This window comes from Narcine bancroftii, chromosome 2, assembly GCF_036971445.1.
Source record: "Narcine bancroftii isolate sNarBan1 chromosome 2, sNarBan1.hap1, whole genome shotgun sequence".
In the NCBI taxonomy this organism is placed as follows: domain Eukaryota; kingdom Metazoa; phylum Chordata; class Chondrichthyes; order Torpediniformes; family Narcinidae; genus Narcine; species Narcine bancroftii.
The window spans coordinates 146,672,048-146,690,121 of record NC_091470.1 but is presented as its reverse complement, the minus strand read 5'-3'; the positions used below and the strand labels follow the sequence as shown (position 1 = coordinate 146,690,121).

The 18,074-nt window shown below is 39.0% G+C and overlaps 1 protein-coding gene across 14 annotated transcripts in view; it reads right to left on the bottom strand.

Moving 5' to 3' along the window:
- Window positions 1–18,074, bottom strand: part of kif1b (kinesin family member 1B) — a 222,730-nt gene that overhangs the window by 79,886 nt on the left and 124,770 nt on the right. For 12 of the 14 annotated variants that reach the window (XM_069918462.1, XM_069918463.1, XM_069918464.1 and 9 more), the window contains one exon: window positions 14,415–14,487. In XM_069918462.1, coding sequence (XP_069774563.1) covers window positions 14,415–14,487 — 73 coding nt within the window. Of the gene's footprint in view, window positions 1–1,843; window positions 10,685–14,414; window positions 14,488–18,074 lie in introns of those variants that run through there. The other 2 variants (XM_069918476.1, XM_069918472.1) reach the window with 1 other exon arrangement.

Genomic DNA, 18,074 nt, shown 5'->3' with positions numbered 1-18,074 from the left:
TGAAACTCGCAGGATTCCAATGCACTATTGAAGGGATCCGAGTTGTAAGGCCATAGGTTTGGGAGCAGCTGCTGAAGCTTTGGAGAGTTACTGCCATTCATTCTATAGATGTCAACGTGACGCCAAAGCTGGAGAGGGTGTATTAAATTGAATTGTTTATTGTCACATGTACCGAGATACTGTGAAAAACTGTTGTGCCCGTTATCCAGGCATGTTACCTCATGCTTTAATTCAGCAGGTAGTGTAATATCGGGTGAAGTGTTACAGAAAGAGTGCTAGATCTAGTATGACAAGACAAAGTGCAGGGCATGGTGTGGAGGAAGGTAAGTTAAAACAATACATGGGCATCATCTTTCACCAATGAAAACATGCTTTCGATGGAGGATTGCGACCCTGTGGGCTGTTTTGTCTTGGATAGAGTGAAGCTGCTTGATCTTGGATGGAGTTGAGCTCAGCTGCATAACATCCTGTCAATTCCTGCACTGAGCCTTTAGATGGTGGACATGAGGAAAAGGAGCAGCATGGACTGGAGAACAAGAACTTCTGCAAGCCACCCAAGGGAACAGGTTGCTGCTTCTGCTCTTTTCCTGCATGGAATTCACCACAAACAGCCACGTGGGAGAATCTTCAACCTACATTTGTTGCTTACCACCACCATTTCAAGGGCAGGTGATGGCCTTCAGACACCAGCTTGTCCATCCCATGAAAGATCTCTTTTAAATTTATAAAACTGTATGATCACATTTTTTTAAAACCAAGTCCTTGAAGTCTTCCTACCTCTGGATTTCCCTGCAAAGGCTAAGTTATGTTTGGAGGTTAGGGCAACTTAGAAAAAAACAAAGTTCTTCAATAAATAGTATGCTTCAGTAAGTAGCAACACTGCCAATTTCAGTCACATGACCAATTTTTTTTATTGCTTTTAGGGACGTCTGTTATCAGTAGATTGGAAAGTGCTTGATGCTATTATTGAGGATAATGTCAAGAGGCATATAAAAAATCATCATGTTAAACAGAGTTAATATGCTTTAGATAAGAGAAATAGTGTTTAACAAGTGCGAGAGAATTTTGAGGATGCTTTGCTATGGAGATGTACTGCATATGAAGTTTCAAAAGACACTTGGTAATTTGAATTTACAATCCTACACAAGCATCATATGTTAACATGGATAGAAGACAGGAAGCAAGATTGTATGAAATAGCCAGCAAAGACCATTCTACCTTGAAAAGAAATGAGGAGGAATTTGGACCACACTGTTGGCTCGAGCTCTATGAATGACATCGACAAAAAGATCCACCAGTGTGTGACCACATTCGCGTAAAATTAAACGCAGGGCTCTTACACCAAGTTTGTCAACTTTTCAACGATTTCAGCCAAATTCAAAAACACTAAGGAGCTATTTCAGAATACAGGTGTGCAAATTCAAAGGCCTCTGGTTTTTTTATTTTTCTGTTCAATTGTCTTAATTACTGAACTCAAGCTCAAAATTCAAATGGAAATAAAATGTCTCAAAGGAAAATAAATTACTTTTTTTAAAAGGAAGTCTTCAATGGCAAGAAAGACATCACACTCCTTTTTGTACACAATGTGAAACCCTAACTCTTGCACCATTATCATGCGAGATGTCAAAATGGCAAAACATCTTCTCTCAAAAAACATCATATGGTCATTTAAAACATTTTGGGAACATTGAAAATGATTAAATTTAATCCAAGATGAATGGGGAAAACATGAAAAACATATTGAAGTTAGATTCTCAAACCATCCACTCATTTTTTGTTAGGTTTTCTCAATTATTCAGCAATACCAGGCCAATATAGAATAAGATCACCAAGGTTCAAGCCCAGCAGTGCAAAAAGTTCCTTTATTGTCACACCTATAAAGATTAATAGCACTTTATCGAGACAAGTAATGCAAACATGAAAATTGAGCACTTTATTTAACTGAAACCCTTAAAACAGTTCCCGATGGTCTGAATTGAGCACATTTAGAGTACAATTGTTAGAAACAGCAAATAAAAGATGCTTCAGGGAAGGGCATCAGTCAGATCAGTCATTGGGTTTGCAAAGTTTGAAAAAAAATTACAATATTATTAGACTTACTCATAACAACCTGGATACACTGTTACCCTCATTGAATTCTTAAAGCACACTTTAAAAAAAACCTTTATTGTGATGCAAGGATGTCTACAAAGACCCATTTAAAAGCATACAATGAACCATCCTCAGGAGGGGGAAGTATCCCCTCTCTCACAACAAGAAAACAGTTGAGCATCATTTCCTTAAAATCGGTTGGCATTGTTTTAGAACAGAGGCAATTTTAAACAACAGCTAATCACAGAAACAATACTCGCCACATGCATCATTTCCTGCAAACAGTAAAAGTAATGCTTGAAAATGGGACTTTTTAAAAAAAAACCCATATCTTATTGGAAAAACAATATTGATAAGCCACCAATCAGTCAGTAGCTTTGGAGGCACTGTGGCATTTTATGCTCTTAAAACCCTGCACTTTTCAGAGTGCATATGAATTGAAGGACAGTCAACACTTTACTAAGCTAGTTAAATGAGGCTACACTCTCCCACACAGTATCAAGATTGAAAAATCACAATTCATTATGCATTGACTGTAAACAACAATGTAAAACTCTACATTATAGCAGCTGTCCAAAGTTCACCAAGTAATCTATGAAAATGCCATTATCCTGGATGTAATCTCTTGATAATTTCCGTTCACCAGCAAGAAGTTATTCAAAAATAATTGAGAATGAATGTTGAGAAAATAATTTCCAATTATGTCTTTATCTAGTCAGGATTATTTTGTTAGAACAGTCAGTTCTTTGGAAGTTAATTATCTCAATCAGACCAACTGATTGCAAAATGAAGATTTATTAAACCTCTTTTGAACAATGATAAATTGCAAAAGCAAAAGCAAAAAACAATTCAAAATTTCTACAGCATAAAAGATTAATATTTGAATGATATTTAAAATGAATCAAGCCAGAAATTAGATATAAGCTAAGGTGTATATCAATTAAACTAATTATATGTATACTTACAGAAATGATAACATGCTTATTAAGAAAATTAAATTTAAGGAAGCTTTTCAAAAGTACCCTTTGCATAACTTCAATTGAACCAAATCAAAAATTAAATTCTTCCATTCGGAGTCTAACATATCTTGATCATTAATATTATTCCTAACCCTCGATCAAAAATTAACTGATTTAATCAAAATGATATGTTTGTATGATTAAAACATGACCTAGAAAAGGTTCCACAAGCTTCAGAAAACTGATTTGAAAAGAAAGTTCATGATCAAACTAGCATTCTTCAGAGTGGAATCCTAAAAATGCCAGATCTGAATTTTTTCAAGGTTTTGAAAGCATTCTTTGCATATTTTGGGATACAGTTTTATCTTCAAAGAATACCAAGATGTCAAAAGATGAAGTGCCAAGAACTGGAATAATTTGTATTGGTAGGAAATAAAAGTTCCTACGTTTAGGGAAGTCTACTTTTTAAAAATGTTCCAAAATTTGAAATTCAAATACTGCTGGAACATTTAATCAGATCATTCCAAAATAAATTAAATAAAGGAGATAGTACTTCCAGTATTTCTATCCTAAAGTGGTAGGAAAGTCAAAAGTTCAGACCAAAATAAAACAACAGAATGTGTTATGAGCACAATGTTCTGAATGAAGGTGGGGAAGGAACATTACTAGTTCCTTTCTGACAGCCTCTTAGAACCATAGAACAATTACAATCCAGAAACAGGCCTCCTTGTCCCTTCCAGTCTGTGCCAAACCAATTTTTTCTCCTAGTCCCAATAACTTGCACCCAGCATACCTCTCCCATCCATGTACCTGTCCAAACTCTTCTTAAATTTAAAAATTGAGCCCACACTTATCACTTCAGCTGGAAGCTCTTTCCACATTCTCACTACTCTGTTGTACAGAAATTCCTCCTCATTTCCCTCTACTCTCTTCCCCTTTCACCCTTCATCCATGAACTCTGGTTTGTGGAAAAAGCCTATCGATATGTACTGTACCTCTCTCATAATTTTATATACCTTCATCAAATCTCCCCTCATTCTTCTACGCTCCAGGGAATCAAGTTCTAACCCGTTTAACCTTTCCCAGTAACTCAATTCCTAAAGTTGAGGCAACATTCTAGTAAATCTTCTATGCATTCTTTCCATCTTATTGATATCTTTCCTGTAGTTCAGTGACCAAAACTGCACACAATACTCCAAATATGGCCTCACCAATGTCTGGTACAGCTTTAACATAACTTCCCAACTCCAATATTCAACATTTTGATTTATGAAGGCCAATATGCCAAAAGCTCTCTCTAAAACCATATCCACTTTCAGAAAATTATCTATTTGTATTCCCAGATCCTTCTGTCTACTGCACTCCTCAGTGCCCATTTACTGTGTATGTTTGAGCCCATTTTACCAGCTGGTTCAGAACCTTCTTTGTAAATCTTCTTTGCTGTCCACAACACCTCCAAACTTCGTGTCATCTGCAAACTTACATTCAATTTACCACATTATCATCCAGATCATTAATATACATGACTCACACCACTGATCCCTGAGGCACACCACTGGTCACAGGCCTCCTGTCTGAGAAGCCACCTTCTACCAATACTCTCTAACTTCTCACGTACAAGCATTATCGAATCCAGTTCATTACTTCACCATGAATACCGAGTGCGAGAACATTCCTGACTAATTTCCCATGAGGGATCTTGTCAAAGGGTTTCTTTTGTCAACTTTTCTGGTAACTGCCTCAAAAAACTCAAGATTAGTTAAACATGACCTACCACGCACAAAGCCATGTTGATTATCCCTAATCAGTTTCTGGCTTTTCAAATAATTGTATATTTGATCTCTTAGAACACCTTCAAATACTTTACCTACCACTGACGTCAGGCTTACTAGCCTATAATTTCCAGGATTACTTTTAGAGCCTTTATTTAAACAATGAATCAACGTGAACTACCCTCCAATTCCTCTGGCACCACATACGTGACTAAAGGGTATTTTAAATATTTCTGCCAGAGCCCCTGCAATTTCTGCATTTGCTTCCCTCAAGGCCTGAGGGAATATCTATTCAGTCCTTGGGGATTTATGCACCCTTATTTGCTTTAAGACAGTAACCATGTCCTTCTCTTTAATCTGTGTAGGTTCCATGACCTCACTGCTTGTTTTCCTTACTTCCCACGACTCTGTGCCCTTTTTCTGAATGAATACTGATGAACAAAAACATTTCAGATCTTCCCCCATCTCTTTCGGCTCCATACAAAGCCAACCACTCTGATCTTCAAGGGGACCAATTTTGTCCCTTACAATCCTTTTGCTCTTAATGTACCTGTAGAAACCCTCAGGACTTTCCTTCACATTAACACCAAAGCATCCTCATGTCTTTTTCCTTCCTGATTTATTTCTTGAGGTTTTCCTTGCATTTTTTATACTTCTCAAGTACCCCATTGGCTATAATCGTTGTTCACCTCTCTCTTCTTCCAAACCAGATCTCCAATATCCCTCGAAAACCAAGGTTCTCTATACCTTCTAACCTTGCCTTTTATCCTGACAGGAAGATACAAATTCTGTCCTCTCAAAATTTCCCCTTTGAAGGTTTTCATGGAGTCACAGACCAAAAAAATGCAAGGTCTTTAAAATGCTATCTTGAACTATGTTGTCAAACTCAAAAATCATTTAATCTTCATGAATAAGGGTGGACAAAACTAAATTCTGAAAAGCAATAGAATAAGACTCCAATAATACAGCATCCAATTGTTCAGATATCTAGATGCTTCATCATCCAGAATATGAGCCAGGACTCCAGAGTGCACACCAGGTCCACAGCAGACAGGGATCAGGAGTATGGAGAGCTTTGTGGCTGGAGTCTGTAGCACTTTTCCACTTCCCATTCCCTTGAAGCTCATTGCATTCACTGGAAAATTTATTATTTAACTATGTGGAGAACAGAAGGATGATGAGAATGAAGGTTAAGGATAAATGAGGCCACATGTGCCTGGAGACGGAGGAGGTTGGGGAAGTCCTAAATGTATACTTTGCTTCAGTATTCACCAGAGAAGGACCTTGATCAAGGTGAAGACTGAATAGAACAAGCTTGTGTGCTGGACTATGTTGAGATTATGAAAGAGGAAGTACTGGATCTTATTAAAAACAATAAGATTGATAAGCCCCTGGGGCCAGACAAGATATACCCCAGGTTGCTTTGAGAAAAGAAAAAGAGATGGCTGGGACATTGGCGATGGTCTTTGCATCCTCCTTGGCCACTGAGGACAGGCTGGAAGATTGGAGAATGACAAATGCGGTGTCCTTGTTTAAAAAGGAACTATAGAGAACCCTGGGAATAATAGATAGTGAGTCTTGCGTCCATGGTGTGAAAACTCTTGGAAATGATTCTTAAGGATAGGATTTATGAGTATTTGGAGAAGTCCAGTCTGCTCAGGGATAGTCAGAATGGCTTTGGGGGGAAGGACGTGCCTCATGACCCTCAAAATTCTTTTGAGGAGGTAACAAAGACATTGATGAAGATAGGGTGGTAGATGTTAAATGCCTTACTAAAATCCATATACACCATAAAGTTCCCCATATTCAGAAAGTCATGAGATCTATGGAATCTTGGCTGTGTGGATACAGAATTACCTTGTCTTTCGAAAGTTGGTAGTGGACGGGAATTATCCCCCCTGGGAGTCAGTGACTAGTGGAGTTCAAAGGGATCTATTCTAGGACCCCTGCTCTTTGTGATTTTTATGAAGTGGAAGTATGGGTCATTAAGTTTGCAGATAATAGTGTTGAATGTTGGGCTGGGTTACAAAAGGATATAGACAAGATGCAGAATTGGGCAGAAAAGTCAGATAGAGTTAAATCCGAATAAGTATGTGAGGTGATGCATTTTGGAAGGTCAAACCTGAAGACTGAATACAGGGTTAATGGTTGGATACTTAACAGCGTGGAAGAACAAAGGGACCTTAGGGTCAAAATCTATATATCTCTCAAGGCTGTCACGCAAGTTGAAAAGATAATTAAGAAGGCCTACGGGATGTTGGGCTTCATTAGTCAAGAGATTGAGTTTGAGAGGTTATGTTGCAACTCTACAAATCTCCAGTGAGACCACACTTGTGTTCAGTTCTCGTCACCTCATTACATGAAGGAGAGAGTGCAGAGGAGATTTACCAGGATGTTGTCTGGATTGAAAAATAAGTTATCAGACAAGGTTAGCAGAGCTGGGAGCGAAGAAGAATGGGAAGTGACTTAATGGAAGTCTACAAGATTCTGAGAGGAATAGATATGGTAGACAGCCAGAGCCTCTTTCTAGGGCAGGAATAGCAAACATCAGAGGATATCTGTACAAAGGGAGCAAAGTTCAAGGAAGACAGCAGGGGTAAGTTTTTAAATATATAAAAAAACTTTTTATATATACACACACACATGCACAGAAAGTTGTGGGTGCCTAGAATGTCTTGCCAGGGGTGGTGGTGGAGGCTGAAACATTAGGAACATTTAAAAGACTCAGTCAGGCACATGGATGAAAGAAAAATAGAGGGTTGAGGTAGGAAGGGCTTAGCTCTTTTTTTGGTAGGAACATACAGGTAGGCATAACATCGCATGCTGTGCTATAGACTTCCATGTTACATGTAAAAACACTGAAATAAATGCTTGTATGGATGTCACTAGAAGTAACATCCTATATACCTGACAAAGGGTCAGGCACAAAACATTGGTTACCCTTACGTCCTATGGACTCTGAAGGATCTACTGGGTTTCTTCAGCACATTTGGGTATTCCACTCAACCCCAACATCTGCAGACTTTCTTGTTTAATTGCATCCAATCATCCGCAAAGTCAGTTTCACCACCATGATCCAAATCACAGGGTTGCTGGATTATCAGAATTTTATTCTATACCCCTCTGTTAACCAGACTACATATCAAAGAAAAATCTTGAAACCATATTGTACTTGATGCATTTTTGAAATTGCAAATGGTCTGTGATAGATGCTTACAAAGATATTTCTCTGAGGAGTTAAAAAAACCTTTAAAGTTTTTAATCTCAAATACATAAACATATTGTTATTATATTCCTTCAATTATGACAAGAACTTTGACCTATTGTCAACAAATATGCATAACTCTAAAGGCCCAAAATACAAAGAATACTCAGCACAATTTGATTGGACCGACGTGAACTCTAAAAATCCAGCAGCTGTCGACAATGATGCCCCACACAAAAAAAATGATAACACCACAAATTTTTTTAAAAAGCACAAGAATGGCAACTTTTGGATTTTCATTCCAAAATTTAAGTTCAATTTGGACCTACAAGAGCAAACTTATAGAAATGGTTAGCGTAGCAGTTGGCACAACGCTGTTAGAGTGCCAGCAATTGGGACTAAGATTCAAATCCCGTGCTGTCTGTCAGGTGTTTGCACATTCCCCATGTCTGCATGGGTTTTTCCCAGGGGGTTCGGTTTCCTCCCACCGTTCAAAACGGGGTTGCAGGTCATTTGGGTGTAATTGAGCAGCACGAGCTTTGGGGCTAAAAGGACCTGTTGCCGTGCTGCATGTCTAAATTTTTTTTTAATTTAAATTTGAAAAAAGTCTCAAAGTCAATCTGACACAGTGAAACAATCCTGAAAAGGAGTTTAATGGACAAAAAAGGCTTTCAGTGGAGACAGAGAAAGGCAAAATTAAGATGTGTCCATTTATTCAAGGATTTGATGTTTACTGATTTGTCAGTTTGGCAAATATTTTGACAATTGACAAAAGATACTGAAGTCTTTTGCTCAGCTCTCAACTGAGATAAAACGGGAAAAATGGGATTTTGAAATAAAGATAGATAGGTGTACAGACCAATTGGCAAATGTTGAAAACCATTGCCAAATTTTAGTTCATCTTAATTAGACTGTCAGCTTTCAAAAAAGCAAAAATGTTTGTGCGTTGTGACTAGCTGACCAAATATCAATAGGTGTGTGGCAGATCTCTGTTTTCATTTTCCAAAAATTTGTAATCAACGAAGATTTGCTCAGTGCACGGTTTGAATTCTAAATGATGTCGGAAGATTGGTGGCCTAACACATTGGCAGCTAAAGCAAGTTGGAAGCTCTTGGGGGGTGTTTGTTTAGGGTGGAGCTGCAGTGAGGGGGGTGGCTTGGGAGAGTCTGGGGAGTGGGTGGGGGTGAGGGGCATGTTTCAGTGATTATCTACACAGTTGTTTCCCGTGATTTTAGATTTGGATCTGAGTATTGTCGGCGCATTCGCGGAGGGGGAGTGAAATGGTGGTGGTATGGTCTGTCAGTTCTCAAGTATTCAACTGCGTGGAAACTATTTTCTGAGGAGCCACCATTATAGTGGCAAGGCTGTTGATGGATACGTCGCTGAAGGTGGATGGAAGATTCTGGTGTTCGGCGGAAATCAGAGGATGGCAATGATTCGGTCGAGTTCGATGCATGTCGACGCAAGCCACGGTGCTGTCCATTGTTAAACGAGTTGCTGCGCCAGCGGGCTTGTTGCTCATTCCTCTGGTACTGCTGGCTGTGTTGGCCTTGGTTGTACCCTCTGCCCGACCCGTACTGACGCCATGGCTGATGCAGGTCACGCTCTTTCTTTTCATTCGCAACTTCCTCGGTGTCACTCTCTTCCTTTGAATCCTTTTCAACCACAAATTCCACGGCCTCCTTGTCAGTGATGATGATGTGGGTCCCGGGACTCCAGGAGTTTCTGTGGCTGGGGTTACTTTTGAAGGGAAACCGCAGTTTGCGGTCTTCGGGTGGGATAAATCTGTGCGGCGCTCCCTGCCTCCTCAGCTGCTTCGTGATCTCCTGCTGCTGTAGGTTCTTAAATCGGATCTGCTCCAGCCGCATCCATCGCAAACGGCCACGCCGGAATTCTGGATCCTCGTTCATAAGCTTTGAGACGCGCTCTTCCTTGCTCAGTTGATCCTCGTCTCTGGCATCACCAATGCTCTGCTCGCTTTTGTGCTTTGTATCTTCATTCTCCCTGCATTTCTCCCAGGAGGAGGATTTCTCAGGCTGGTCTTGAGCATCCATCAGTGGTAAAACTTTCTCCATCTGCAGCATTTTGTTTCGCAGAATCTTAATTTCTTCTTCCTTTGTGTTGTTCTGCTTTTTCACCTCTTGCAATATATTTTCCAATTTATCCACATGGCACTTGAGGACGTCCACATCACTGGGCGTTTTCACAGTGGAAGGGATGTCTTCAATTCGCTCCTCTCCAACACCCACTGTATCCCACACATCCCTTGCAACAGCTCGCCAAGATTCTCTCTCATTGGGATCCTTCTTCCCATAGGCAGCACAGAGCTCCTTCATTTTAACAATCGCCAGTGCCTCAATCTCCTGCCTAGAGTGCCTGAAGTCATTCAAAGCCACCTCATAACAAATTTCCTTCACGGCCTGGATTTTAAGGTCTGAGAACGTCACCCATTTGGGATCTTTGGTAATTTTACGTCGCTTGGGAATCTGGTAAACCTTGATCTGTTCGTGTTTTTTCCCACTGCTGGGCAGGCCACACCTTTTTACAATGGTTTGCAGCTTGCTGGGGGGCAGCTTTTCTCGCAGGGAGATTATCAATCGCCAACTCTCTTCACAAGATCTCCTGTCTGAGTCATCCCCACTATCAGAGTCTGCATCCTTTAAAAAAAAACCAAAATGCCCCAAAACAACCAAAATTAAAATTAAACCCAAAATTCAAATTGAATGTAAACAAAAGAACTAAAGTTATGAAGAAAACACGGGGGGAGGGAATGGGAAAACTATGATGGAGTTAGGTGAACATGCTGAAAGCCAAACAGAATTATGGTCCAGAATTCTCAATGCAGCGAAATGTTTTTGCAAATATTTTTTGACTCAGCCAGATGCTGCAATCTGCACTATTGGAGCATTACCCCACTTGAAATGCAACAGTACAGAATTACCCATCTCTGCCACTTTTGTGGCACTTTTTACAGTTGTGCTGTGGGTGGGCCTAACCACATGTGGCACGTTAACAAATATTTGCAGAAACAAAAGAGATTTTTTTTAATACATTTTGCACCACAATTCTGCAGAAGTTTAGGTTTGACAAAAAATGTTACAAAAGGGAAAACAAAAAACTAAATTTCACCTTTTAATTGCATGATACACAAAACTCCCTTACCAATTTATTCAGACAAATTTAATTTTCCCCATCTTTTTTGAATTTCAAAGATACACCCAAGATATGGTTCAAACATGCAAAAAAAGTGAGAGTCTCTTTGTGATTCTCCATTTCAATGTCAAGATACAAAAGTGTGGTGTGGAAGTCAAATGCACGTAGTTAACATGGGTTAGTATGCAGGTGCACGTACAGATGCAGTTAACTTTAGAGCAACCAATACTGGTCTGGTTACTAAAAGAAAGTCAAGTTTATTAAGTAGCTTCTCATCCTTGTGGCAAAGGGAACAAGTAAGAACGGTTTGGGATCCAATGACCAATGTTGCTTCTTGAAACAAATGGCACTATATCAAAACAGTGAACTATCTGAGTGAATAACTGATCTTCATGAAAAATGCAGACTGAAATTTGACAGAAATTTTGGGGAATTTACTTGTAATACCTCAATCCAGTAATATTCTAAAACTGAGATTTTCCAAAATTGGAAATTATTTAGGATTCAAGTTTTGCAAGAATGAGATTCTACTGGTTCTTACTTACATTGTAGGAAGGAAAAATATCAAGTCGACATCAACCACTAATAAGTTATGAATGTTAGGCATAATAATTCACAATTAACATCATAAATTCAAACCATCTAGACTTGTTTCATCAGTACCACTACTCCTCCTAAAACCCATTCAGATGAAATGGGCAAGATAAAAATCACTAGAATATACAAAAGCTTGCCGACACTATTTTAAACATAAAAACGTCAGAGCATTTAAATTCCAAATTTGGATGTGCCTCAGTGTTTTATTTTAAAATTCAAATGTCGGCAGACTTTGTAAAAGTTATTGTTGCTAACATTTTCTTTCAAAAATTCACAAACTGAAGAACTAAATTAGTTGATCAATTAAACTTCATCAAATATTGTAACTGAACAACAGTTGAGCCTATTTTGTTCAATCGAGGTCAGAATCATCTTTATGGCTTGCAAGCTAATCCATTTAGCACATAGAAACTGCATTCAAAGTGCCCTTCATGGAAACTTATATCATTCACGTGAGTACTAGAATTTGAGGAAATCACATTAGCCTATCTTATTAAACTAACAAAAAGAATGCTCAGCAACATTTCATTCTTTTCAACAAACGAACACTCTTTCACCATATAACCCTGTCGCAAAGCTCATCAAATAAGAGCAATGCATCAATAATATGGGACTTTAGAAAATCACACAAGTGGAAACATTTTTATTGTCTTCTTTTTAAAATCTCTTTCCCAGAGCTATTCACTTAACATTAAAAATTATGCTTCGTTTTCCTTAAATACTGTAGTTTTTTTAAAAATATATAGGAAGAACCACTGAACCAAAAGTTTTAACTGAAAACATTACTAAACACTACAGTTCTCTCTCCTTCCCCATTTGCTTTACAAGGGCCATTGGGCACAGCAGAATGACCTCTGTGCTCAAGATGCTTTGAAAAATGTGTACTGTTTTTCTTTTGTCCAGTTTAGAAAATGCCAGTGACCTTCGCAGTATTGTTGAAAGCAGGGAACAAAAGGCAGAATAATTCTCACAACAGGTTCCCAGTAACCCTCACTCTAGCAATGAGTATAACTTATATTTATAAATGTATGCATTTTGCAGCATATAGATTTGACAATGATGACTTTTCATAAACATACGACAGCGGGCCAGTTATTTAAACAGTGGCTTATTTTGCAGTTCACTGTGATTAAATCTATGGTTTTCTAACGGTGTTGGTTGGTCTGTATTTGCATTAATAACTGAAGGGATTATCACTAATAGTGCTGACTTTCATCTAGATTTTAAAAACATGTAGAGGGTATAGTGTATTGCCCAGCATTTGGCTTGATGGCCTTCGGTTTCATACAAATGGACATTTCTTGTCTCATATTGGCACAGCATTGAAGCAAGGTGGGACAGATTCCTACATTTATCAAATGGGCAAATCAAAACATTTGAATCAATCAGGGATAGTAATCGGAGACCTGACATCTAGCCAATTTCGTCCCTGCGCTCACCCCACAGCCCAGGTATGGAACTCATTCAATCAGTGCTTGAAGCCAACTATTATGGGTTGGCAGATAAAGCCAGACACCATTTTACAAGCCTGTTTAGTCGAGGGGAAATGCCAACATTTTGTGCTTTGTCAAATGGCTGTGAGGAAGAGGAACATTAGGACCAAGGAAAAGTGTCCGTTTGAGGCAAGCACGTTCAGTGACATGCATTTTCTCTGGAGGCACCAAGTATTCTTTGGTCTCTCCTGGAGAGAGACTGAAATGCACAGATTTCTGCTGTGGACCCATGAAAATTTCGCACTATACAGGAGAGTTGCCATTAACTGCAAAAAATCAAGGGCGAAATAGTTAGCCTAACGGTTAGCACAATGCTGTTACGTTAGTGACCAGGGTTAAAATCTGGCACTGTCTGTAAGGAGTTTGTACGTCCTCCATGTCTGTCTACATGGATTTCCTCCGCATGCTCAATTTTCCATCCAACTTTCAAAATGTATGGAGGCTTTAGTCAATTGGGCTGGAAGACCCTGTTACCGTGCTGTATGTCTAAATTTAAATCTCATAGGTCATCACTTTATAAAGCAACTACAGGTACGGAGCACTGTCAAAATATCAACTTTAAAAGGATTAAATGGAAGATTTGTGTACAAATAAATTCCAACTATCCTTTCTCTTAATCCACAATTCGTACATTCATACAATTATTTGTAAAGCAGTTAATTATCTTGCCCCAAACAATATTCATAAGTTCTATTCTAAAATTGAATCACTTTACGGTAGAATTGAAATCAATATTTTTTTTAAAGGAGTAGTTATGTTTTGTGTTAAACCACTTTTCCTCAAAAAAAACAATATTCTCTTATTATCTCACGATCCAAAAAGCATCTATTTGAGGACACGGCCCTCAAATAAAGACTTGCTGCTGAACATTGCTCAAGGATTAGCAAAATCATTATTTTCCTAGAAGACAGAAGGAAGATCAAGTCCCATGCAAGAGAAGTGGATTGTACCATGCAGTTTTAAATGATTCATTTCAGCACCTCTTAACAGAGCACAATGAAATATCAGAGGTAAAAGATGGTGCAAATTAGTAGCGTCTGGAAGACAACAAAGCAAGCATGAACAATCCACTCATTTCAGGCCAAACGAATACAAACATCCAACACACAAGAAATGTTAGAAGAGAGCGAGGGAAAACCCTTACCAAGCGCTGTTGTTCCAAAAGTAGGTCTGCTTCCTCTTTCTCTTTCTTGTAAAGGATCTCCATCTCTTGAAGCCTGGAAGAGACAAGAGTTGAAGAGATTTTGAAGAATCATTTCATGGTTTGTGACATGAAGATCAGATAGTTCGCCACCAACAGGCAGTCACCATGGAAACGAGGAGTACAGTTACCGTGCAACTTCAAGAACTGGCTTTCAGAAAACTAGTTCCATGATAAGCCTTGAGCAGAATGGTGAACCCGATCAGACACTAGGTCAGACGGCATGCATAGATTTTCGCTCAAGATTACAGGACACGCTGTTTGTGATTAATCTGTCAAAAGTTCATTTTGACATCAGAACTATATTTTTACAGCACCACCCACACAAGTTCAGGACAACCAAAAGAGAACGTATGTGCACAGCAAGCTGCTACAAGTAGCAGTAAATGTAAATAATTCTGATAGAGGATCTTGAACCTTTTAGTTGTTATTCCCATACTGTAATTATGTAACCTATTTCAAGATTCCTTTATTATCATATAATAATACATAACTTTATTACACAAAATTGCCTTCTGCCTGCCATAAGGAAGACAAAATGTCACCATATGTGTTTCCCAGCCCCTTACAGTAAGAGAGAAAGAGGAGCAAAAGAGAGTTCCTTCAGAGTCAATAAGTGTCCGTGGATTCACTTGCAGCACTCCCACAGCCTCTGGAGTCTCACAGACCTCTGTTCAATCCATCAGCAACATGAGCTCCAGATCCTAAGTGTTTAGGAAGCACCCAAGGCTGTTCAATAGCCCTTCTTGCTTCAGCACCCTCTTGAATCCCGGTTCAAATACCTGGCTCTCATAAGTTAATCTCCAGCAGCCCCACAGTCGTCATCACCATCCTGTAGGGTCATATCCTCTTATTTCTTAATGGGGTGTGTCCTCTCCATTTTGAGTCCCCTGTGTTGGTCCTCTGCTGCCCCAGAGTCTGCAACCCCTTGAGGACGCTGCCAAGCACAGGCGCATCTTGGGCACAGTTGCAAGATTTTAAATAAAAACACTGTCGCTTCACTTGTACGGAACTATCGGCATTCGGACCAGGTGGTTGAACCCTTGGAAGCAGTGCTGCATCTTGGCTCCCTGCTTTCCTGAGTCCATACCAGCGGCAGAGCTGCTGCTACAGCAGCTCCAGCAGTACCACCATTCATTTCAATAGAGGTTAGTGACATATATTTGTGGGAATCCAACAGAACACAGAATAGACATGTTCCAGTGGAAAGAAATATTTCAAGGGAAGAATCTTCCATCTGTGCTTAACTAAAAGTTAACAATGATGTCAAACTTAAAGAAAAAGCATTTAATTGTTCTAAGACAAATTACAGGTCAGAAGATTAGTCAAAACCAAGAATGATTTCAAGATTAAATAAGAAAGGGGAGGAGTCACGTGATGGAGTAGTGGCCGGACGGAGAACTCCAGCCCTCTCCAGAAAAGTCGGGAAAAACAAAGGAAAACACAAAGGCACAGAAATAAAAGTTACAGAAAAGTGAGTATAAAGGTGGAAAGAAGATGGCGACAAAAAAAGAAAAATCGAAAGCAACGGTAAGAAGAGAGGAAGAGAAGACAAAGGAGGAAAAAGGTGAAGGCCTTACCTGTCCGAAGAGGCCCGCTGCGGAGAGAGAAACCCGCTCCCTCAGGTCGGTAAATAATGGACTACAAAAATGGCTCGCAGAGCCGAGTAAAAGTGCGCAACCGCGCATGAAAAAAAACACACCGACGGGAGGGGGGACCAGCTGGGGAGTCGATCTCCACAGCCGGCAACGACAGCTGCAGAACACCTGCAGCAAGAAGAGACCACAGAAGACAATAGAAACAAGAAAGAAGAGGAGGAAAGGGCACCAAAGAAACAACAGATGGTCAACCCAGAGGAAGAAGAAGAGGAAGAGGAAGAGTACAGTGAAATAGAAGAAGAAAAGAAAGGCAAGGTAAAGGATATACTTGCTCTTATTAAAGGATACATGGAGTCATTTAAAGAATGGCAAACACAGGAATTTAAGGATTTAAGAAAAAGAATAAACAACACAGAAGAGAAAATAAATAAAATGGAGATGACCTTAACAGAAATGGGAAAGAAAATGGACAAGATGGAAGAGCGGGCAGTAGCAGCAGAAATGGAGGTAGAAGACTTAAAAAAGAAATTGGAGAAATCTAATAAAAAAACTAAAGAGACACAAGAACTACTAGCTCAAAAAATAGATACAATGGAAAACCATAACAGAAGAAATAACATAAAGATAGTGGGCCTTAAGGAAGATGAAGAAGGCAAGAATATGAGGGAGTTTATAAAAGAGTGGATCCCTAAGACCCTAGGATGTCCAGAACTACAGCAAGAAATGGAAATAGAAAGGGCACATAGAGTATTGGCCTCTAAACCACAACCACAACAAAAACCAAGATCTATTGTAGTAAAATTCCTAAGATATACTACAAGAGAAAAGGTACTGGAGAAGACAATGGAAAAAGTAAGAGAGGGCAACAAACCACTGGAGTATAAAGGGCAAAAAATCTTCATTTATCCAGATATAAGTTTTGAACTCCTAAAGAAGAGAAAAGAGTTCAATACAGCAAAGGCGATTTTATGGAAGAAAGGGTATAAATTTATACTAAAGCATCCAGCGGTATTGAAAATATTTATTCCAGGACAACAAAACAGACTATTCTCGGATCCAGAAGAAGCACGAAAATTTGCAGAACAATTACAAAAATAGACTGAGGGAGGAAGACGGGTAATGAGAGTTAAAATGATCACGATTGATATGTATGTGGGTAAAGACAAAAATAGACTGAGGGATGAAGACGGGTAATGAGAGTAAAAATGATCACGATTGATATGTATGCGGGTAAAGAGGTATAAGAGTGAATAGAGACAATGAGCATACATGAATGTATCTGTACTTAGAGGAAAATATAGATAGTATAGACAAGAATTAATAAGGGAAGGTAATGGAATAGAGAGAATAAGGAGGGAATTAAAAGAGTGACCTTTGTGACATATGAAAAGTGAAATCTTTTCTGGGGGGGGCTGGGTGGGGGAAAAGAGCGGTCACTGCAAAATCAGTTGACGCTTGCGAGTGGATTCGCAAATCCAAATGGAGAGGGGAGATGTGGTTGTCCGACAAGGGATAAAGGACAACTCAGGAGGTGAAGGGGAGATTGGGGATAAATAAGATAGAAATAGGAGAATAAGGAAAATGTTGGATGTTGTAGGAATGTTGTCTTATAAAGAGTTGAAAATAAGAAAACAGAAATGGAAAAGGAGGAAAGGTAATGATGGAAAAATGGAAAGAGAAGATAAACAAAATATAAAAGGGCTACGCTGAACTATATGTCTTTAAATATTAATGGAATACATAACCAAATTAAAAAGGAAGAAACTACTAAATTTAAATGAATAAATGTATTCCATTAGAAAAAATAACATATAGGTTAAGAAATAATATTGAAGTATTCGAACAAGTATAGGAGCCTTACATTAAATACAATAGCGAAAACCTACCGGGGACAAACATTACCTAAGTTGATGGAAGGAGAAGGAAAGAAAAGAATGGACTCAGTAGAATTTCTGGTGTAATTTTGTTGAATGACAACATTGTCTGACTGGCTTAATGCAACCTA